This window comes from Aquila chrysaetos, chromosome 15 (assembly GCF_900496995.4).
Source record: "Aquila chrysaetos chrysaetos chromosome 15, bAquChr1.4, whole genome shotgun sequence".
NCBI classification, from domain to species: domain Eukaryota; kingdom Metazoa; phylum Chordata; class Aves; order Accipitriformes; family Accipitridae; genus Aquila; species Aquila chrysaetos.
Window position 1 is genome coordinate 790,949 of NC_044018.1, and position 22,422 is coordinate 813,370.

Genomic DNA, 22,422 nt, shown 5'->3' on the forward strand with positions numbered 1-22,422 from the left:
GCCTTGGCTACAGGCACTCCCCACTTCCATTGCCTCCCAACGGCACCGAGGAGAACACGCTGCTTGCAGAAGGAACGGGAAAGCCTCCCTGCACCCCTCTGACTGCCACCAGCACTGCTAGGACAAGCACAAGGAGGACAGAATGGACAGGCAGGGAAAGCATCCTCAACACACACAGCTGTCTGCTTCAAACTTACTGAGATCTTTTTATTTGGAGTTATCAGCTGCTTCTGAATCAATGTGGTAACCAGCAGGGTAAATCTCATGCATTTGTCTATAATATATGGAAAGAAACTGCAAGTTTTAAAGACATCAGCTCATGTGCAGCCTTATGTGACAATGGGCAAAAGCTTTAACGCTTCTAAAAGTCAGGAAATTACTGTGGGCCGTGTTTTGAGGGGAAAGAATTAACTACTGGACTAGAAGACGGCAAACTGCTGAGGGCATAGGGAATGTGGCTGTATTGTTGTCAGTAAGGACAGGGGCAGTCCAACACACTAATACAGGTACGTCATTTTAAAAGATCTCATTTCCCCCAAGTGATGAAAACACGAGGGAATCTGACTGGTAAGAAAAACGTTGCCAAGAAAGCGCAATTGAAAACTCCAGATAGTTACAGAGACATTCATTAGACCATCAGTAAATCAGGGGTAATCACATTACCCATTGGAAATACAGAATAGGAAAATTCTTCTCCTAGAGCAGAAGCAAAGGAAGCAACTAAAATAAAAAATGTATTAGATATTGCTATGAGCCCTTCACAGTTGAAGATGACTACCAAGCTGGTAGTAATCACTGCACATTAGAACTTTGCTACTATTGATGCTAAAAATACAAAGAGGCAGTTATGTGGCCAATACTTATTTGAAAAGAAATGCCAGTTCCTCTGCAGTAAGCACAGGGCAGTGCTACCTAGCCAGGACTTTTAGAACGTATGTTATCCAGTTGTTATCCAGTTGTTAAAAACTAAAGTTCAATAAGGCTAAAAACATTTTAATCCTCTGTTGGTAAAACAAGATGTTTTCAGTCACTCTGGGCAAATACTGTGCAATACCCATCGACAGTTATGAAGACTCCTCACATCCCTACTATTTCAATAGTGTGCGTATATATATATATATATATATATAGTGCTCCTACTTTAAATAATGGTTGCACAGGAAATTCAACCAAATTCAGTGTGCTTATGACAAACACCATAACATGGTCAAGTCCCATCAGAGACACATAATTTGCATGGAGCTGGCACTGCTACCAAAGCTTGACATGCTAGTGGAAGCACACTTCCCAGCTGTAAAGCCTACCTGAAATACAAACACACTCAGCTGCCTAAAATACACCTCAGTTTATGTAAATAAACAGAGCTCTCAAAGGGTGGCAGGTTCTGCCCCAAACACAAGACAGCACGATTGCTCTGGTTTTCAAAGGCACAAGCAATTTTATTGTGTGAGACGGTTCATCTCCTTGAAAGACTGACCTGAGAAAAATAACGCTACACTTGGTCCTCTGATCACTAACCTGGTTTCCCTCCTGCATTTCTGAGTTACATAGTGACACAGCTCCTTAGCACACCTCTCTGGAAACTTTTTTTTTTTTTTAAAATGGTTTCTGCAATAGTGAAAGAAGGAAGCAGAGTCTGAAGATGTCACGGTCAGCCTGCCTGGCTGAATGCCACTAGACCCAACTGCTGCCTACTGCATGTCCTGGATGCTCTTCATAGGACCTGTTCAGCAGCCAGGTATTACGCCCGTAGAGCAAAAACGTATCTGACAGCAAAGAACATCAGGAGGTTGTCAAGATATCCAAGTATCATATTTATAAATTGTGTGGAAAAATGAGCTCGTAGTGAAGTGGTGAGGTTTGCTGATGATACCAAGTTATTCAGGGAAAAACACATGGGCTGATGGACAACTCGTAGGAGAGGGGACAATGACCACAGAGGAATGTTATCTTAGTATTATAATAAACACTTGTACAAAAGCCTCAGGTCAGCAGTGGTCAAAGCAAGCAGAATGACAGGAATTACCAGGAAAGAAATACAGAACAGAAACAAAACATACATGCACCTACTTCTTCAAGACTGTGTGCCATTTTCATACTGGCTCTAAATACATCTACGTGAGCTAGAAAAGCCCAACAAGGACGGAATGGCCCTTAAATGAGGAATGAGAAGGGTCATTTAGCCTGGAAGAGAGAACTGACAACTGATATGATCAGGGTCTGTAAAATCCTAAATGGTACAGTAAAGAAAACAGAGCAACAGTTTGGACTCAAACACAAGAGCTGGGGACCATGAAATGAATTTAGACGATGCTAGGTTTTAAAAACCGGACCAAGCAAAAGGAGATACTTCTTTGCACAGCACATCAAACAGAGGAAATCCTTACTGCAGAGCAGTGCAAATGCTAAAACTGTACGGCAGTTCACAGTGGGATTGGACAAACCCACAGACAGGCATCAAGTGAAAGACAGCCTCTTTGTGCTCTAAGTCCCTGAGCCACAGACCAATGGATGACATGAAACCACACTTGTCATGTTCTTGTGCTCTTCTTGCACCTTCTCTCTGGGTTACTGCTGTTGATCAACACTGGAGCAGACTACCAGGCTACGCAGGCCTGTGATCAGGCTCGCTATTGCTGTTCTTGAGCACACCTGACACTGAGCTGGAATCTTCATTCTTAAGACCTTGAGCTGTCAGACTGCCAGTGCTGAGGACCATGATTTTTGCCTTCAAAAAAACCCAACCCATCCTAGCAAGGTCTCCTCTGCATGCAGGCATGGAAGACACACAACCTCAGTATCACTGTACACATAGTTCAAAAAAACCCCAGTACTGATTTGATACAGAACAAGTTTAAGATTAAAGGGAATAAGGAAAAAAATAGATGTAGAAAGGTTAAAGGAGGATCATGTCATGCTGGTGAAACAAGAAATTCAGGCTTTACTCAGAAATGGCTCCACATGCAGAGAGATCAAACATCTCCTGAATGTGCACTTTGCTTTGAAAAACAAAGCAGGTCCTTGGCTGGCAGGACCAGCACCGAGGTGCCAACCACACAAGTGGCATGGGCTGGGAAGCCAGGAGCCCTTCAGCCCGTCACTCTCAAAGCAGGAATTCCTGCTGCATTTTCCCAGCAAGCGGTTCCTGACCCTCTCCGATGACCTGGCAGCGAAGGGTGCATCTGCTGTATGCAGATGCCTAGCTCCTGACCGCCTTCCAGAGATCCACAGAAACACCCAGGTTGGCAGGGACCTAAAAGATCATCCGGTCCAACCTTTCGTGGGAAAGGCAGCCCAGATGAGATTATCTAGCACTTTGCCCAATTGCATCTTGAAAACCTCCAACAATGGGGACTCCACCACATCCCTGGGGATGTTGTTCCAGTCAATGATTGCTTTTACTGTAAAAAATTTCTTATGTCAAGAAACCTCTCCTGGTGCAACTTGTACCCATTGTCCCTTGTCTTCTCCATGTGGCTCCTTGAGAAAAGTTTGTTTTTTCAAGTTTGTATTCCCTTTCTCCTACAATACAGAACTTAGAGGAGCAGCAGGTCACAGGTGACCTTTCTCCCAGAGAGGAAAGGCACCCGGCATATGTTTTTGTGGGTAGAAATTGAACATGACATAGTACATGAGGCTGAAAGGCACAGCTACTGAGATTTTGTTTGACATGGAATGACAGAATGAACTGCAAAAATCTCAAAGGCAAGCCAGAGAAGCTGAAGCAATGAAGGAAAAAAAAACCCAGATGAGAAAGCTCATTCACAAAGCAGCCCCTGCCCTCAGACAGGGCTGCACATGCTTTGCTCCGTGTACCCATGTACCACTGGTGACAGAAGGTGGGACGTGAGCCCTGTCTTCTGCAGGTACTGCATGGCAAAACCTCCCCCGCTCCACATAAAAGCTTGTACAACCAACTCCCGTATGTCCTCGCAGACTGCCACCGAGAAGAGACTTTATCGCTTCGAACAAGAGCATTTCCATTGCTTCAGGGATCCAGGAGAGGTCAGAGCGGGCTGCCCCTCAAAGCCTGTCAGTGTTCATCTCTTATCAGCTTAGACATGCTCCTGCCCCGTCCCTCACTACAAAGCCTGCTGTCAGGCTTGGCAGCAAAAATATTTCTAACTGTAACGCAATACAGTTGGAAAGTCAGAATTAAATAGAACAATACATTGTTATGTGGTAACTCCTAACAAACATGCATGCACTAGATTTTCTTAAGCCTCTAGCTCAGAGAAGCACTTGAAAAACCTGCTGAATGCAATCAGAAAGCTTTAGGACAGCAAAGCTCCGGACCGAGACAGAAGTGGTTTTATTGCTCCTCTGCTCGCCCGGCACAGCTGCAGCCACACGCAACAGCTTTCAATTCCTCTTTGCTCTCAAGCTCCAGCTCTTTGGCTGAATCCTTCCAGTTCATCACGCCTCCAGTGCGAGTGGATGTCCCCGAGGGTGTGGGGATGGCGCTGAGCACAGGGGACCACCGCTCAGAGGGTCACACACACTTCCCAGCTACCGCACACAAGCAGCCGAGCTCCCGCAGGGCCCGACGGAGCCGCAGGACTGATGCTGCCCTCCCAAAAAGGCACCTTTAGGGGCCAAACAGCACCTGCCTGGGGGGATGAGAATCCCTGAGAAAACTGGCTTTTTTGGAAAAATGTTTGCCATATTAAATGGCTGCCCACTCTTCGGTTTTCTGCAAAACAAATTAAGGACTTACAAATCACGTTTCCCTACATTTCAGTGGAAATACTTTGGGGCCTTACAGCACCTTAGAAATACTGTGCTTATGGGAATAACCACCCCAAAACGTCTGTCCTGCCCACATCGGTCAGGGACACAAGGCAGGAGTGATGCCCAAGGCTTCTCCAGTTCATGCACCAAACAGCAGTGCGATGCCACCGACTCCAAGTAACTACAGCTCCTGCCTGGCTCTTCTCCTTACAGAAGACAACCGGGAGCAGAGGGATGAGCTCTGCAGCAGGGGAGCACAAGCAGTGAGCAGCAGGCTGGCGTGTAAAACAGGCTCTGAGTGCAGCTTTGTCAGGCCAAGACCATAAGCTGAGAGTTTGCTGAAGTGTTGGGAAAGGATTGCAAAAGTTCACTTGGTAAAAGCACAGATCGAAGGTGTCCTACAGAAAACTGATCTGTCATTTCTTCGGTAAGCCTTAGGATTTTTAGTTGCTGAGGAAAATTCATGCATGGGAATTCATGCAAAAAAATCTTCTACTGTAGATTTTAAGTTTATAATCCATTCTTCTACATGTCTAAAATGCTTACCAAACACAGAGCCACATGTAAGTGCCTGTGATGACAGCCTAATAACTGTTGCTCACGCAACTTAAAAAATATGGTGCTTGCTGTGAAGTCTAATGGAAATACAACTTATTGACTGCTAGAGAGTAAGCCCTCAGAGGCTGTATAGCCCATTATGAAAAACTACAGCTCACTCAAAATCTGGATACTACAATATACTAGCCTAAACAGAAGATACACTAACTTAAAATAAAGGAAAAAGTAACGTTTTTTGGCTTTGTGGCTGCAGATTCCTTGATAAATTGCATAATGTGATACGCGGGAAACAGCTTCCTCATGAGTCACGAGCACAAGCAGGAATTGGCTGTATTTAGAAAAGCTGATATTTCTACCAAAACTTTAGCAGGAAGAAACAAAATGACATAACCCAAATAGAATTCTTTTTAAAATTTTTTTTTTTTTTGGCAGCTGTTATGGGCATGCAGCAGCAAAGCACTTTCTGAAGGCAGTGCCGTGATCAGGCCACGGGTGTTAATTAGGGAAGCTGAGAGACACTGTCACAGCAAAGCTCTTATAGTAAAAGCAGGTCACACCCGCTAACTGTGAATCAGTATTTCTGTGTGTCTAGACTCCCAAGGTTTTCCTCTATACGAAAAGATAATGCACAAAATTTCAGGTATAGAACAGTGTTTTATTTCTTATTCCTGTTTTCCTAAGTATGGGCCATTGGCAGTGAACATAGTGCAGAAGTTTAATTATTACAGATATTTTCCTTCACTGTCCTATGTAAGAAGAGTTTATGGTGATATCCTATTTTAACCTGACAAAAAATCTTCTAATCTATTTTCAGTAAACAACATTTTACCAAATATAGTTACTTTTCACTTTGAACACTAATCTGGTCAAACAAAATTCTGCCTGCCTAAGGGACCACGAGGGACCCGCTGGTATGTGCTTGTTGTACAAAAATGCAAGACAAGCTAGTTGTTTGCTAATGGGCAAGGATTATCGATAATCTTGTCCAGGTTGTTTCCCCCTTTTCCCTTAAAGTTCACTTTACCATCTAATATTTTTTCCCTTTTTCTTTCCTTTTTAATACAGCAAACTTCGGTTGGGTTTTGCTAGAGGAGACACCTGTTACTGCAACAGCTCTCACAGAAGCTGTCAGTTATAGAAGCTAAACAAGATCCTTCTCTTTCAGGATGACTGATTAGAAAGGGTACACCAGGGACACGCAACATGGCAGAAACTGTAGGATAATCCAGTTTTGACAGCCATTTTCCTTGCTAGAAGCCATGAAAGTCTGGGCAACTCTATACTGGAACCAAATGCCTTTTATTTATTTGTACAGGCTTGCAAAGCCAGGCGTAGGCACTGACTGTGGTTCCACTCCAGTCAACTGAAGCTTTGTAGCTGATCACAGAAACACGACTACATTACATGTTTTATTTCCAGACACCATAAGGACAGACTGTATTAGTAACCTTGAGCTCACAAACAACCCCAGGTGTACAAATGAGGTGCGCACACAGACAATGACATTGAGCAGCTGTATTTCACATTTGTGTAGCTCATTACAACAAACCACTTGCAAGCTGTCCTACAAAATACATAGCAAAACGGTGATAAAAGCATCCGGAATTGAGGCATTTAGACTTTAAGTTTCAGGATGATTTAAAACAACAGAACCCAAGAAGTCTTGGCAGCATCCATTCAAAAGTCCAAAAAAAGCTTTGTTTTTATCATCAAACTCCAAAGACAAGAGCCGAGTAGCTGCCTCAAAGCCGAGGAAAAGGTATGTGTCTCACCTCTGATCGGCACAGAGGGACCCCAGCCAGAAAAGCACCCGCTTCGTTCCCAAAAGCAAAAATCTGCCACAGCTGCCTGCTGAAACAACCCCATCTTACCTTCAACGGGAATTGCATAAAGCTGCTCCATGAACATTGCTGCTGCTGCTTCTTAAGCTCCACAATCAGTGCTGCTCCTGGCTTCCTTCTGCTCACGCACAGATGTGCAGGCAATAATGCATGGGGCTTGTTTTTAAACTTTTCCCCCTGTGCTCCTGATTGGTCCCATGTAACGCCCATGTGGGTCTACAAATGCACAAAGGTTTCTATCCTTTCTAAAATCAAAGTGTCAGTTTTGCTGCTGTCAGACCACTATTTTTGTACATATAAGGAAGTGGCTGTTGATGTTATCTGAATGCGCTTCCTGTTTTATATGTATATGAGCAAAAATAATGTCACATTAAACTAAACTGCAGTCTCAAAAAGCTCAAGTCAAAGCCTCTAAGCAAAATAATATGAGCACAGCTCATCTGTTCACTGTCTACCCCAGTTTGCATTCACTTCATTGATTTTTATTAGAATTCCATATTCTCACAATAAAAACTATCCTCCCCAATCCTCGGGGGGAAAAAAAAAAAAAAGCTGTACCCCATACTAGCGCTGCTTCCTACCGAGACTCTTGGGACCAGTCGAATTACAAAGGGTTCGGTGGATGCTGACAACCCTATCTCAAACATCACATAGGTGAAAACGCAGCCAGCAGCCAAGTGAGGCCACAAGACAATTCTGGCTGAAATTTGGGTTATTCTTGAATGTGAGTAGATATTTTTTTCTTAATGAAGAAGGAGGCTTTTTTGTGTTTCATGTACACACAGACAGTCCAGGAAGTGGCCGTGTAGGAGTGCTGCATTCCAGAGCTGATGCTACACAGCTCAAAGCTGAAGGTACCTTTCTAATTGGAATTTAGTGCTTTTCTGGTTACTTTAAAGCAGAGCAAACAAACATACTGACTAAAAATAAAACCTGTTTTGGTATAGAAATTCTTCTCCTCTTGCAGAAGAAAACAGCAGTAAAACATGGAGGCTCTAAGGAAGAGAGCTGCCAGCATCAATGCCACAACTTCTTATCCCCCAAAGTCAGAACTGTCATTGCCAGGAGGTCCTGAAAGGTGCGGATTCATTCACTTCCACTTTCAAACATTACTGATTGCAGAACTCGGAGATGAACCGCGGCTGGGAGTGAGCTGAAGCCATTTGCACTTTCTACTTTCATTATACTTTTCACAGCAACTCCTTGGATATTAAATGCAAGTTATTTTTTTATATATAGCAAGATTATGAAACTTCAGGTTTTGCTAGATGAAACCAGAAGAATCTTTTCAGATGCATAAAGTAAATGAAATACTAAAAATGAAAGAAAATTTTCTTCCCTGTGGACTTCATGGCACAACTCTTTTATATATGTCTCTGAGACTGTCAGCAATCTGAGTACAGCTGGTCTGCACTCTGAGAAACATTTAAGTACTGTCTCTAAAATATCAATGAGTTACAGTGTGTAACCTAAGAAAGATGCCTTACAAACATTAGAATTTAAAAATGTTTAATGCAAAGATTTTTTGAACCATTTAACATCATAGTACCTTGCTTTACTTCATTAAACAGTTTTGGATCATTTAATTTTCATGCAAAAGTTATGTTACAGCCAAGAAACAGAGCTGGGAAGATAAACCAGGTGTCTTATTTCGTGATGGAAGACTGAGAGCTATCACAGCAAAATTAAGTAGTGAGACCTAGAACTAGCAAAGTCCAATTTGCTGCATATTTATGTCCTGGCATTGATTGATTTGAAAGTCTGTAAACAGGCAAGCTTCAGAAGAAGTTTTTCCTGCAGCTGGGGCAGCTGCATCACCCTCGTGTGTATTCTCACACGCCTACTAAAGCACAAGTTCATGCTACAGCCTTTTGCACTGTTGGAGCAGCTACGGCACCTCTTCTCCCTTCCCAGCCACTGACTGTTGTGAAGAGCAGGGATGTAATGACCTTTGTAACCCCTCCCGCTACTCCTTTAAGCTTGGATGAAATCAACTTTAAATGCTACAGTTTAAGAACAGACTGACATCGAGAGTACAAGCCTTGTTTCCAAACCTAAAAACCCCAATAAATATCATAGATGCACCCAATGCTGGACATGCTATTTGACCAGCTCAGTGGAAGTATGCAGGTTTCTGTAGCTAGTGACAGAAGATGATAGGATCAGCCTCACATTCAGCCAAATTTAATTTCCCAGAACAAACAAGCAGGTTCCTATTCGCTGCCTGATCAGGGACAGCTTTTACTGAGAATCCCTATCAAGGCTCTCTCCCACACTTCAGGTGTCTTCATAGCTCCTCCACTGCATGCCACACCTGCACCAAATATCAAACAAGCTTCCTGAGAAAGGAGGAATCAATCCAGATATTAATTTAAATCTGTTGCCATTAAGCATCCTTCAGGAACTGACTATTTCCCTACAGCAGCCTCCCAACGCCAAACTCTGCTACAGAAGCCTCCAACTCTGCTATTAACACAGGAGCCTTGACTCTGCCTGTACCTCCCCTTCTGCAGTCACACCCTGGAAGGCAAAACAGCACCATGAATTTTGAGGTTTTTTGGAAGGTTAGTGTATCTTTTCTTTTTTTTAAGACATTTTTGGCAAAGAAGTATTTTTTGTTTATGTCCTTCATTACATATTTCTAAAATCCCTCATGAAACACATGGACTGACAAAGACCTATAACATCCAACAAGCGTCTCACACAAAGTGGCCAGGATACCATTCATTCAAAATGAACATCAGACATCCAATGGCATTTATTTGTTCGAGTGCACCAAACACGCCTAATTCTTTCAGCTTTTATGCTTTCATTTTAAATCTCTGAAGAAAACCTATTTGGGGGGGGGGGGGGGGGGGGTATAGAGATTGAGAAGACATTCCAACAGCTGTCTGAATACAAGCCAGCCGTGTGCCCAGGTGGCCAAGAAGGCCAACGGCATCCTGGCATGTATCAGAAATAGCGTGGCCAGCAGGACTAGGGCAGTGATCATCCATCCCCCTGTACTCGGCACTGGGGAGGCCGCACCTTGAGTACTGTGTTCAGTTTTGGGCACCTCACTACAGGAAACACATGGAGGTGCTGGAGCGTGTCCAAAGAGCAGCAACAAAGCTGGTGAAGGGTCCGGAGCACAAGTCCTGTGAGGAGCGGCTGAGGGAACTGGGGCTGTTTAACCTGGAGAAAAGGAAGCTGAGGGGAGACCTTATCGCTCTCTACAACTACCTGAAAGGAGGTTGTAGCAAGGTGGGTCTCGGTCTCTTTTCCCAAGTAAGAAGTGATAGGATGAGAGGAAACAGCCTCAAGTTGCACCAGGGGAGGTTTAGATTGGATATTAGGAAAAATTTCTTCATGGAAAGGGTGGTCAAGCACTGGAACAGGCTGCCCAGGGAAGTGGTTGAGTCACCATCCCTGGAGGTATTTAAAAGACGTGTAGACATGGTGCTTAGGGACGTGGTTTAGTGGTGGACTTGGCAGTGCTAGGTTAACGGTTGGACTTGATGATCTTAAGGGTCCTTTCCAACCCAAATGATTCTGTGATTCTGGAGCATTTTTGCTTTTGGAAAGGTGCTCATCAGACATGCTTCAAAGTACCAGAGCTTAATAGGCACTTGAGTGGCAGCAAGTCTAAACTATCTAGCTAATAAAAAAAACCAAAACCCCCAAGAACAACAAAAAAACCCCTGCTATCTTCTTGGATACCAAAACAATATGCTAATCGTCAAGAAGCACTGCAGGAGTCCCCAAGGATCTCTAAAGAACCTGGGAGCCTCCCAGCGAGCAGGGTGGCAGAGGTGGCACCTGGGGACAGTCCAAGCAGCACAGCACCGCTGCTCTGCAGCCTCACTGCCACAGCAAGACGAGAAAGAGGAAAGGAAGAATAACAGAGAAAGGAAATACTAGCTGCAAAACAAAAACTCAAGAAATGGCTAGCACAGCAAAAAGCCCTTGGGGAAAGCCCCCGGTGCGGTCACTCCCTTCCTACAGCAAATCACTGACACAGCAGCATCAACAGGCAACGAACAGGGCAAATGTGCCGGCGTGGGTGAATCTGCACCCGTGCAGAGGGATAACACACAGCCACGCTGCACAAGTCCATTTTCTTATTTTGCCGTAAGAGGGATCTTATCATGAAAGAAAGTACCAACAGCACGCATTTCTCGAATCAAGCTAACCTCCGTGGCTTCAGGGGGTACTGCCAGCCATGCTGGATGTACAAGGCGCTCCTGCCTGCATCTCTGCTCTCCCCCGCCACGGACCCTCCTGCCCACTGGAGCAGGCTCACCCCAGTCCAGCTGGGCTCTGACCCACAACAGGAGGAGGGATGCCCAGAACTGGCAGGATTAGATCTTTTCTTAGTGAAATTCAGCTAATATCCCAAGCCAAAATCCAAGCTCTGTGCGTGTGTAGCGCAAAAACAGCCATCCACAAGTTAAGAGAAATACGAGATTGTATTTTAGATGAGAGCAGCTCATTTAGCTAGGCTCTACAGAAAGAAATATATGTACCTATTTGTATCCTCCCTGCCACAAAGCAAAATCTCAATATTCACACGTATCTGAAGGCCACACCAGAATCCACAAGCATAGATTTCAGTAGGACAGCATATCATCATTGTCCTACAACACCCCATAAAATCCAAAGGTTGCTCACTTCCTCTCCTAATATAATAGTACAATGTACTTACAACTTCAGTGTTATTCAAATTGCTCAAAAAAACCCCAACCCCCCCATATCAATACCTTTTAAAGAGCAAAGAACCAGGCAACATATTTATGCCTTTTAATGTTCACTTGTGTAATACAGGCCAGAAAATTTTATTCTCACATGAAGCTTCTGATTTCTAGCTGAACTAAGTAGTTTTGGTTTTGGGGTTTTGTTTTCTCGTTTGGTGTTGTATTTTTTTTTTGTGGTTTGTGTTTTTCTTTTTTTTTAAATAAAGAAAACATTTATATCTACAAAGAAATTTCTCAAAAATGCCGTATGCGGTGTCACAGCAAGACTCAACTTCATAAAAAGGAGAACCACATTGAAACACAGAAACAAGTTAAAAAGAAATTAAGAGGAACATCTAAAAGGGTAAAACACATGCCAGTGGCAAACACATTATTTAAATAAATCATGACAGATTCCTAGAGAAAGTGGTTATCATGTATCAAATATGACTAAAGATTTAGAAATAAAGTCGTCTGGTTTAGGAACAGAGTAAAGGACTCCGAGTCTTGCAGATCTTTAAATACTGCAGATTGATAACTGATGAAATGTAACAGGAGATAGAAGCAGCTAGGTGTCCCCACGGCCGGGAGTATTGGTGGGGTGTCCAAGGAAGCGTGCTACCACCCACACCACCCAACCTACGTGATCCGTGGCGAGACACAGCTTGCAGGCGTAAGAAGTTATTCTGCATAACAAAAGATTAAACCTCATTGCAAAGAACTGCAAAAGGACCTCACGATACCATGCGATGGGGTGCTAGAACAGCAGATATGACTCAGTGAAGATAAAAGGCAATATAATGACCAAAGGGAAGAACAGCCCTGAAACAGCTACTGCTGCTCAGGGAAAGGATCCCAGAGTTACCAGAGATGAAAACATCAACTCAATGCTCATCAACAGTCAAAAAGGCAAAGCTTTACAAAATATGATGGAAAAGAATAAGCAAAAAATTGTTAAGTGCTGTTAGAAGGTAAGAGGGGAAAGACATCATCACACATCAGTGTGTGTATTCACAGAACATGTATGTTTTGAAGCATACGGGCATTTCCACCCACTGATCTCAAAAAATACACAGTGTAACTGAAAAAGATTCAGAAAATGAAATAAGGATAACCAAGACCGTCTGAGAGTCCTGGCTCTGTCATCCCAAAGCCTTGCATTAATTCTCCTGCCGGTCTCCTCACGGGTCCTGCTACATCACCTTCTTTCCCAGTGCTGTGGGAGCTGCTGCACCCAAGTGTTGAGCACTGCTGGCAGGTGCACAAAGGCTGTATTGCTCTGGAACAAGTCTTCATAAATTGTATCCTTTAGAAAAGCATCCCTATTTTCAACACAGTCACGACTGCAGCTTTTAAAAGCCATTTACGCAGCTTGAACAAGAGAAGTGTCATGGCTGGTAATGAAGTCAGATTTGCTCTAAGATGTGAGGCACATCCTGCTCTACTACCTACCAGCCAGAGCATTTATTTTGTCATCTTCTAGATAGCCTCAGTAGCCCCCAAGAAAATAAGAGAAAAATCAACGTAACGCTGAAAAGAAAAATAACATGGTATAAGGTACAAACATGTCTTACTGTCCATCATATTTTTCTTGTTCAGGATGGCCTCTACCACTTAGTATTTAAAAGAATGCACTTTCTTTTAATATGGCAAAGCAAGGAAAGTTGACTGCAAAGAAAAGAGGTTTCATCTCAGCTCTAATAACATCAGGATTCAAATAAATCCTGTGTTCTTTCCCTCTCAGTTGACTTAGCTCATTTCTCACAAGAGGAGTAGCAGAAATGCTCAGTGCACCACTCAAGCTACATTGAGGAGGAATAAGTCATTACATGCCCCTCATCCCGCACCTTCCAAAGGGAGCGAACACGGCATCTTGTCTGGAGAAGGTAGCATGGAGCAGAACAACACACAGTTACAGTGGCACCGATCAAAGCAGACAGCTATCCCCCCAGCCCCCCAGAAATTTCAGCCTGGTGTTTGAGAGGAGTGTGCTACATCCATAAGTTAGTTTAAGAGAAGTTTTGAGAAGTTTTAATTTTACTAGGGTATTTCATCGGTGCAAAGCAGCTCATGGTTGATTTATGTTCTGAAGCCCCAAACTCACGTTGTCATCTTTGGCAACTGGCTTCTGAGACCTAAATATATGCAGAAACATTGCTTTACCTTCCCAGCGTGACACAGAGAAGTGTATTTTAACCACCCATTTCTTAATCCTATTGTGAACCAAGACAGATGAAGGTGGAGGCCGAGCTGTACTGCAGCAGACGACCTCAGACGAAGTGAGGGTAATGTCCTCCTGCCCATCGGTAACAACTCCGCCACAGCACTCAGCACAGCTGCTTGGTTTATTTGTTGAAGACACATTCTGATTTTCACCATACACGAACCACCTGACAATGTGCTTTGACATACTGTGTACCCCTGCTTTTGACCCGTTCCCCAGTATAAAGGTACATTTTGCTTTGGGAGAACTCCCTCCCGCCTGTCCATGACATGTCAGTATTTCAGACTGAACACAGCCTACGGCTCTCTGTGTCCCAAAGGTGATTTATTTTTCTTTATGCCTTACCCTGACAGCTGAAACATGGCACTCTGGCAGGTAGCGAGATGAGCAGTCCTAGTCTCAGCTTGCATACAACCAGGCTGCTAAAAACCTGTCTCAACTCACTACCAGCTCGTCTCTGCCAGGAGCAGCAAAGGTGAAAACTATAGGGGACAGGACAGTTGAGTGCCTGGGAGGGTAAAACAAGAAGGTACTGTATGTACTCTGGCATCTGGCTGTCTCGTGAAGATCCACCACAGCCACTTGCTCTCATATAACTGTAAGAAATTAAGCACAGAGGCAATAAAATTGCCCAGTGAGGAGGAGCAGCTCTGCTTGCGTTCACTACAGACCCTGCAGCAGCTGACGTATGGGACATACTTCCCAAGCAGCAGTTGGTGGCACGCACAGACTGGGAGAGATTTACCTACAGATGCGGTATACAGCCAGCCAGCTTGCAGGATTTAAGCCGAGTTGTAAATAGAGAAAGGACGGGCTTTGATTGTCACTCCCGTCACACCTTGCCAGTGCAGGTGAAACCCGGGCAGCTGAAGGCTCCACTGAACTCCTCTTAGTCCAGAAGCAGCTCCACACATCTGCAGCTCCAAAAATTCATTTGCCCAGAAATGCCATCCCTGCTTTAGCAAACAAGCACATTGTTTTTCCAAGGGAAGCTTAAGGAGAAAGCCATTTCCCCGCATAACCTGGTAATGCCTTGGTGTGACACTAAGTGGTATGTTCATTAATAATTAAGAGTTTCTCACAGAAAGGAACACAACCCTTGAGGGCAGGTCTTCCCAAACAGAAGGAACACACTCAGTAACACTACTGACCAAAATGACTTTTCTAATTTACTGATAATTTTTTATTTACTAATCACTAAAAGTTCATGACTTTCAGCACATTAAAACCTATGAAAATGACCTTTACGCTAAAGGTCAAAAATGCCACTCCTAAGAAAAATCATCAGTACCAGGCAACAAAGGGGATTGTTGCCTTAAAGGGTAATGAAGTTTGGCAAAAAATAAACCCCCCTGCATTCCAGCTTGTCCTCAGATATAAAAGGGCTGGGGGCAGCTAGGCTTAGATTCCAAGTGATGTCCAATTCAACAGTACAAATCCGGTCGCATTCAATATATATTGAACTATCACGATTTTGGATGCACAAATAGCGTAATGTACTTTCAATCTAGTTGTGTTCAACAAACTATCACAGCTAGATTTTAATGAACAGTACAGTTTATTAAAGCAACAGAAGCACAGGTTCTTTTGGATTGCCGGTGATAAATACACTGTTTGCAAAGCATGTGCAAGTAACAAGAATATGAATAACACAGTCAACTACAAACATGTTAAATTATGGGAAAACTCTAGAGATTTTTAATTTTCCTGGGGAATCACTCGGTATAACCGAGGGTTCGAATTTTACCCAACAGGCATCCCTATGGAAGGGAAGAGAGGTTCAGCCTGTCAACTGATCCCAGAACTCAGCGATGTCCTTCCGACTTGTCTATGGCGGTGTCTTCCCTAGCATTCCTCCTCTTAAGCCCTTTCATACTATTTTCTTATTTTTAGGTGGAGCTTGAATGACTCTAGTCATACATACCTTTATTATGATTGGTATAAAATCTCCTCGCTTACTTTTAAAGGTATACACTAGAAAAAATTCAGAGTGGATGCTTAGTGAGGGGTGGTCGCACCTTGAAGGCGGGTAGCCACCAAGCTCCCCTGGTGTTGCTAACACCTAAGGTTGCAGGTTATGTTGCTTAGGGAATGGAACAGATTTCATCTGTGGTATATCTACCACATTCCACCCTGGAAGTTTACCTTCCCTTAAGAGGGGGACATATCAATAAGTCACCTCCAGCAAACATTCCACAGAGGAGCAAAATTCCTTTTTTTGTATTTATACTGAAACCACAATCTTCACATTGTCTGCTTTTGAGTTTTGGGTACCTTTTGCCAGCTGTTTCAGGGTAAGATTTCCTTTCCTTCTTGCCTGGGTTCCTAAACCATGGCCCCTCCTGCCTTTTCAGACATTCAGTAAGGTAGTATATAAACTTTTATATAAAATGTATACATGTATTTCTACATAAAGATCTCTCTAAAAGATACATAAAATCCCTTGCAAGTGTTTACATAGTATCATAACATTGGAGGTGTAGGCAAAGTAGCCAAAAAAAAAACCCTTACTGACCAAATATTTTGAGAGGATATGTTAGAAATGAAAATATTTTAGCCAGACTATCTATAGCTTTCCTTTCAAAGGATGAATTTGGAGTCACCTTAATTCTAAGGTTTTTTTTAACATTTTCTACTTTCATGGTGCTTTAAAAGCTTAAAATTCTACATAATACTTCTACTTCTGTTATTTGCATTGTGACTCCAGGGAAAGCTCCAAGCAGGGTCTGGTCCACACAAGCCTCATGCACCCATTACACTAAGAGCATGTTCTCATTCAATGACTCCCCACTGCAAACCTTCCCACCGATGGAAGGGTTTCGGCAGACCCCACCAGTTATTGCAAGTCTTTAAGTGCTTCAGAAAACCTCTCACGTGCTTCTACTCCATATCCTATGGCATTGGAAATAAGTTTTAAATAATGTTTCATTTCAGCCAGGAAATTCTGTGCATGACTGAGGAGAATAGAAAAAAGGAAGAGATCAGATTGAAGGGTAAATTTACAGCATCAGCAGCTGCACCAACAGCTCTCCAAGAATATCCAGAGCTACAGCCTGCTACCTCTGCCTAAAGGGAGGACTTCATGCTTCTTCACAAAGCTGTGAGTTACAAAGCATACTTATTTTTAACAGAGAGAATACAATGCTATAGTGAATAGACTCTCCCCAACTCAAGGAACAATGTATGTTGCATCCTCACATATTGTTATGGCTTTTTAAAATTAATTCAGCTCATAGCAGACAAGCAGATATCTGAGCAGAATTTTGAAGGAGGAAAGAATTCAGACAACATTGGTCAAATGAATGGGTGCCAAAACTAGAGGCAGGTAAGACAGGAACTTCAGTTTATTACCAATACAGGATGTAAATATTATAATGCATTGGCTAAGATGTACTGATTTCCGCTGTTCCTGAAACAGTAAGACACCATGACAGCAGTATCTGACAAGATACATTGCTGCAGCGGAGTGGCAAATACATCAGGATTCAAAGCAGAGTGAAATCCGCTATTTCCTCTGCTTGGTACTCTTGCACTACCAAAACCACTCTTCTGTAGAAAATCCGGAATCTGGATAGTCTCGAAACATCACTGAACCATCCATCTTCAGCAACCACCCAGATACAGCAGTGGAGCAAAAAACAGCACTTCACTGTATTAGCCAAGGTTGCAAATGATTTAATATTCAACAGTGTGGAATACCTAAATATTGCCTGGTTTATGAGCTAAAGAGTCCAAAACAGGACAAAAGAAAAAAGCACAGTGGCTCAAACCCAAACCCTACGGGACCCATCAGTTCACATAACAGGCTTTAACCTCAGAGATTCTGTGCTCATTCCTAGTCAGTGTTGCATCAAAAGCATCAGAAGAGGCCAAAAGTAAAAGTTGCAATCTTCTTGGGAAAGCAGGCAGATGGCAGAGAAAACCTGGAAGAATCAAATTCACTTTCCTGGCTGGGAAGCTCAGTGTGCTGGTCTGTGACTTGTGTCAATGCCTTAAATACACTTAATTACAGGTACCTTCTCCCCTTCAGTGCCCACAACAGTAAATCAGCACTTGTGTCAATCCATGAGCACCAATGGTAATGGCAGATTTTAAACTGTTATTGTAACAGCCTGTCTTTACAAGGCAACAGATGTGATGGATAAAAACCTCCAAATCCTACACAGATCATGTTAAAATCATAGTTCCTAAAACCAAAAATTACCTTTCCTTTTCCATCTGCTTTTCTTCCCATCTTTGTTACTGCACCCATCGCTGCTGCTGCTGCTGCTGCTGTTCTCAGAGCTCTGAGAGTCGGACTGGGCATCGCTGCTCTCCTCTGAGCCATCAGAGAGCTCCTTCAACCCGTCTGGAACATCCTTCTGCAAATGGAAAAAACAGATATAGTTACCCACTCCACAGTAAATTCTCCCAATTAACAAAATACTTAAAAGTAGCAGTTTTCTTTATTTACCAAGCACTGATTGTGGATTTTTTTTATGCTGCAATGTCAGAACTCCTTAGCCACTGGCCTCTTAAACACTCATGCGGCCTTCTGTGAGCCCATATGAAATATTTAACACAACCCCAGCTGTCACCTCTTTTACACTGCCCTTGCCATCACTTCATAGGTATGCTCCTCCTTAACTTCTCCATCCCTAATCACTAACTCCAATACACTCCCCCTTTACGAGCAATCCAGTCCATTTTTGAACTTCATGATAAAAGAAAAACAGCTCAGTGCCCCACAATCCTGCATAACATTATTTTTCCAACCAGGTGCTCAGCAGCTCCATGCCTGCCAACACAGGTCCAAACTGTTGCAAAAACGGAGCTGGGAGGTGTTTCTGCGTGGTGAAACGGTGGTGGGTTCCCTGCATTCACCTGCGTGGTTTTAGGCAGATAACAGCCAGCAGAGAAAACCGGCAGCGGTTTTCACCCTGTCCACACCTAAACCCAGACTGCCCTCTAGTGATTATCCTGCCGGATTCAGATTGTAACCTACATTGGAAATTAGTGCTAATTAGCAATAACAGACTGTTTGCTGCTGCTGCTGAGGTCGTTAACGTCACCACTGCCTAAGCACCCAAAACCGCTCCGGACACCTCGCAGAGGCATGGAGCCGAGAACGGCAGGACAGCGGCCGGAGGCACCAGCTCATCCCCACCTGACACCGGCCACCCTCATACCTGCACCTCTGCTTCTGTCCCATCACCTCGGCCGAGTCATACGGCATACCTGAAATTATGCTATCGTCCTGAATTCCTCATTAGTAAGGTAACTGAAACTTTAAATGTTTACTGTACAAGGCAAACAGGACAGTGGTCATAACAGCTGGACAAATGAATAGTTCTATGTGCATCAGACAGGGAAAAATCCTTCTGTTACTAGCCACTGGAAAAAGTAAATCAAAACACCTCTCCCTTTAACAGGAGACAACTGATTTATTGTCCTTTCTCTGAAATAGAGCTATGAGTAATTTCCACATGTAAGGCCAAAAAGTACTTAAGACAAGTGTTATCAATGTCATTAATTCCAGATTTCTTCCATCAGCAAGGTGAACTAATAGATTCAGATATTCAATTCTATTTTCATCCTGCACTTCAGAAATAAAGTTCTTCTAACTGCACATTAGAAGTTACTTGTAAACCGCAGTGGAAGAGAAGATATCACCAAAAGCAGGAAAAAAAAAAAAAATCTTTATATCAAGAGTCACCAAAGCTGACAAAGCTTAAGCTTGCATATTCCAATGCTGACACTCCTTTCATTAAACCTCCTTTATAGCTTAACCTTTGGAAAGACAATTTAGTCACCTGAGATGCAGTAACTGCACATTTATTTATTTCAGTTTTTTCAAGATATCTCTTTCAAAGTCTTCTGCTGAGAGGAGATGAAGCCTTGACATAGGTTGCCTTCACCTCCTGCCAGGTTTGGGGAACACACGAGCAGCTGGAAAACCTGAACTTCTTGGCTTTTCCGGTGGGTAAAGAAGACAGAGCCAGACTCTTCTCAGTGGTGCCCAGAGAAAGGGTGAGAGGCAACAGGCACAAACTGAAACACAGAAATTCCACTTCCACATAAGGAAAAACTTCTTTACTGCAAGAATGATGAAACACTGGAACAGGTTCCCAGAGAGGCGGAAGGTCTTCATCCTTGTAGGAATTCAAAACCTGACTGGACAAGGTCCTGAGCTACCTGCTATAGTTGACCCTGCATTAAACAGTGGGTTGGACCAGATGATCTCCAGAGGTCCCTTCCCACCACCACCATCCCGTGATTCCAACCTCCCCTTGCTTCCGCAGACAACAGCCCCATTAGCTCACAAAGCCCGTACGATGTCAGTGACTCCCCTTCCAGCTGAGCCTCTTCTGACCAGTGAAAGGTTTTCACCAGTATCTTCTGATGTGGTGTCCAGTCTGCACTGTGGATCCTGCATTCTCTTGAATTTTCCATGCAAGACATCAGTATAAGATCTTCGTTAACACCAACTCCTCCGTGCAGCTGCAGCTCACCATATTGCAAGTTCTATTTTCAAAGAAAACGAAGAACCCGAATTGCACCCTCAACTGCAGAACTGTCTTCTCTACATTAAAATTGTTGTTCTTTCAATAAGTAAACTTATTCCTTTTAGTGAACCATACTCAATAATAAAATCTGGTCTCTTAGCTATCGGTCCCATAAATGCATCCGGTAAGATGGCATGCACTGTGGTAAAAGTTTAACTAGTCAGACGTCTCAAATACCAGGTCAAAAATCTTCCTCCAGACTGGAATCTTCCAGGCGGCTGGTGAACAGCAAATTCACTGCATAGCATGGAAAAATTCAAAGGTAAATGCACAAGGGCAGAACTACAACACGATCATCCTAATAGGGACAGATGCTATTTTGTGTTCAACATTAGCAATGAATTTGGGACCAAGAAATCTGAAGCTGGCAGGCAGAAACACACTTGGAAATCATCAAGCGTAAAAACACAGTTGGGGTGGGAGGTCTATGTGAAGGTCAACGAACCAGCATACTGGACTTCCAAATAATGCACCTTGCAGCAACTCGGCATGGCTGGTGGTCACTGGGATAACGGCAAACCTCAGCACAAGCAGGGGCCACATGGTTACTGCCGTGCCATGGGATGGGGAGCTCATGGGCTGCACCAAGAGCAAGTGTGGCTGAAGGAGGGGGACAGGGACCATCTGCGGCCGCCCCACATCCTTCCTCGGGCAAAAATATCCCCAATGTTCCCACCTTGATGGCAGTGATGCAGAGGAATCCAAAAGAGAAAAAAGTCTAAGACAAATATACACAATGTATGTGCACCTCACATAATGGTTTTGTTTAGATTTTTCTACTTTTTACTTCTTTGATCTTTTCTTTCTCAGCCTCCTGCCAAAATTACTCCAGTTTCTCAGCATTAGCACATCAACTTTCAGTCTAAATCCTACAAGTGTACATGGAAGGTGAGAGCGTTGACCTCACTAATATTTGCCAGTCATCATTTTTTTCAAAGCAAAGTATGGAGGAAGCAATAAATAAAAACACACAGAGACACAAGCCAGATAAGCAGGGGGTACCAGCAACAACACCAAAGACCAAGAGGCTCCAGTCACTAACTGATGGGCCACCAGGGCCCTCCACCAGCATAGCTCCGGAGAAGGCCAACATGAACTTTGTCAGTAATACAATGGGGAAACAGGAAAATGAGGATTTGGGATATTGGCGAGGGGGAGCTGTGGGATGATGCAAAATTTATACAGGAAAGTTGAGGGGAAGGGGATGGAGAAGGATCCAAGTCAGGGAATAGACAGAAAAGGGTATGGAAAGGAGCTGGTGGCATGTAGCCAGCAGCAGGTCAGGACATGTGTCTGACCGAGCCCTGCCCTGGTCACCACTGTCTGCCCTGTCCTGTCCCACTCATACCCCACTTCTTCTCCTGCCTGCTCCGCTCATTTGCCCTGATCTGGATTTGCCAAGAAGTTTTGCCCGACTGCCAATTTTCCTCCCTCTCTGGGAGTATTTCACTGTCCATTACACACTAAATGCCTCTAATCTTTTACTTAAGACCATCTTTGCCATGCACTCTACTAGAAATCCCTGCCTTAGGCATACTTTGCCTTCTATTTAAGAAAATGATGTTCATTTTCTCTATTTATCTGTTGACCCTCAATATGTCAAGTGTTCTCTTAAAATGTGAATCCTTCCAGGCATGGCTGAGCCTTGGCACGTACCTGTACAGCCTGAAGCAAAATCAGACCCTCAAAGCTCACCCCGCACACACAGCCTTTGCAAACCATGAAAAATACCAATTACAAGAAACTCAAATACCAGAAGTTACCAAAAATTCAGCACTTTTGCTACAAGTATTTAAAGGTCATGGTAATTT

General features: G+C 43.5%; 1 protein-coding gene across 3 annotated transcripts in view; it reads right to left on the bottom strand.

Annotated features, from left to right (window-relative positions):
* Positions 1 to 22,422, bottom strand: part of ASXL2 (ASXL transcriptional regulator 2) — a 131,929-nt gene that overhangs the window by 52,167 nt on the left and 57,340 nt on the right. For 2 of the 3 annotated variants that reach the window (XM_030037029.2, XM_030037028.2), the window contains one exon: positions 18,271 to 18,427. In XM_030037029.2, coding sequence (XP_029892889.1) covers positions 18,271 to 18,427 — 157 coding nt within the window. Of the gene's footprint in view, positions 1 to 4,724; positions 4,731 to 6,308; positions 6,356 to 18,270; positions 18,428 to 22,422 lie in introns of those variants that run through there. The other variant, XM_030037030.2, reaches the window with a different exon arrangement.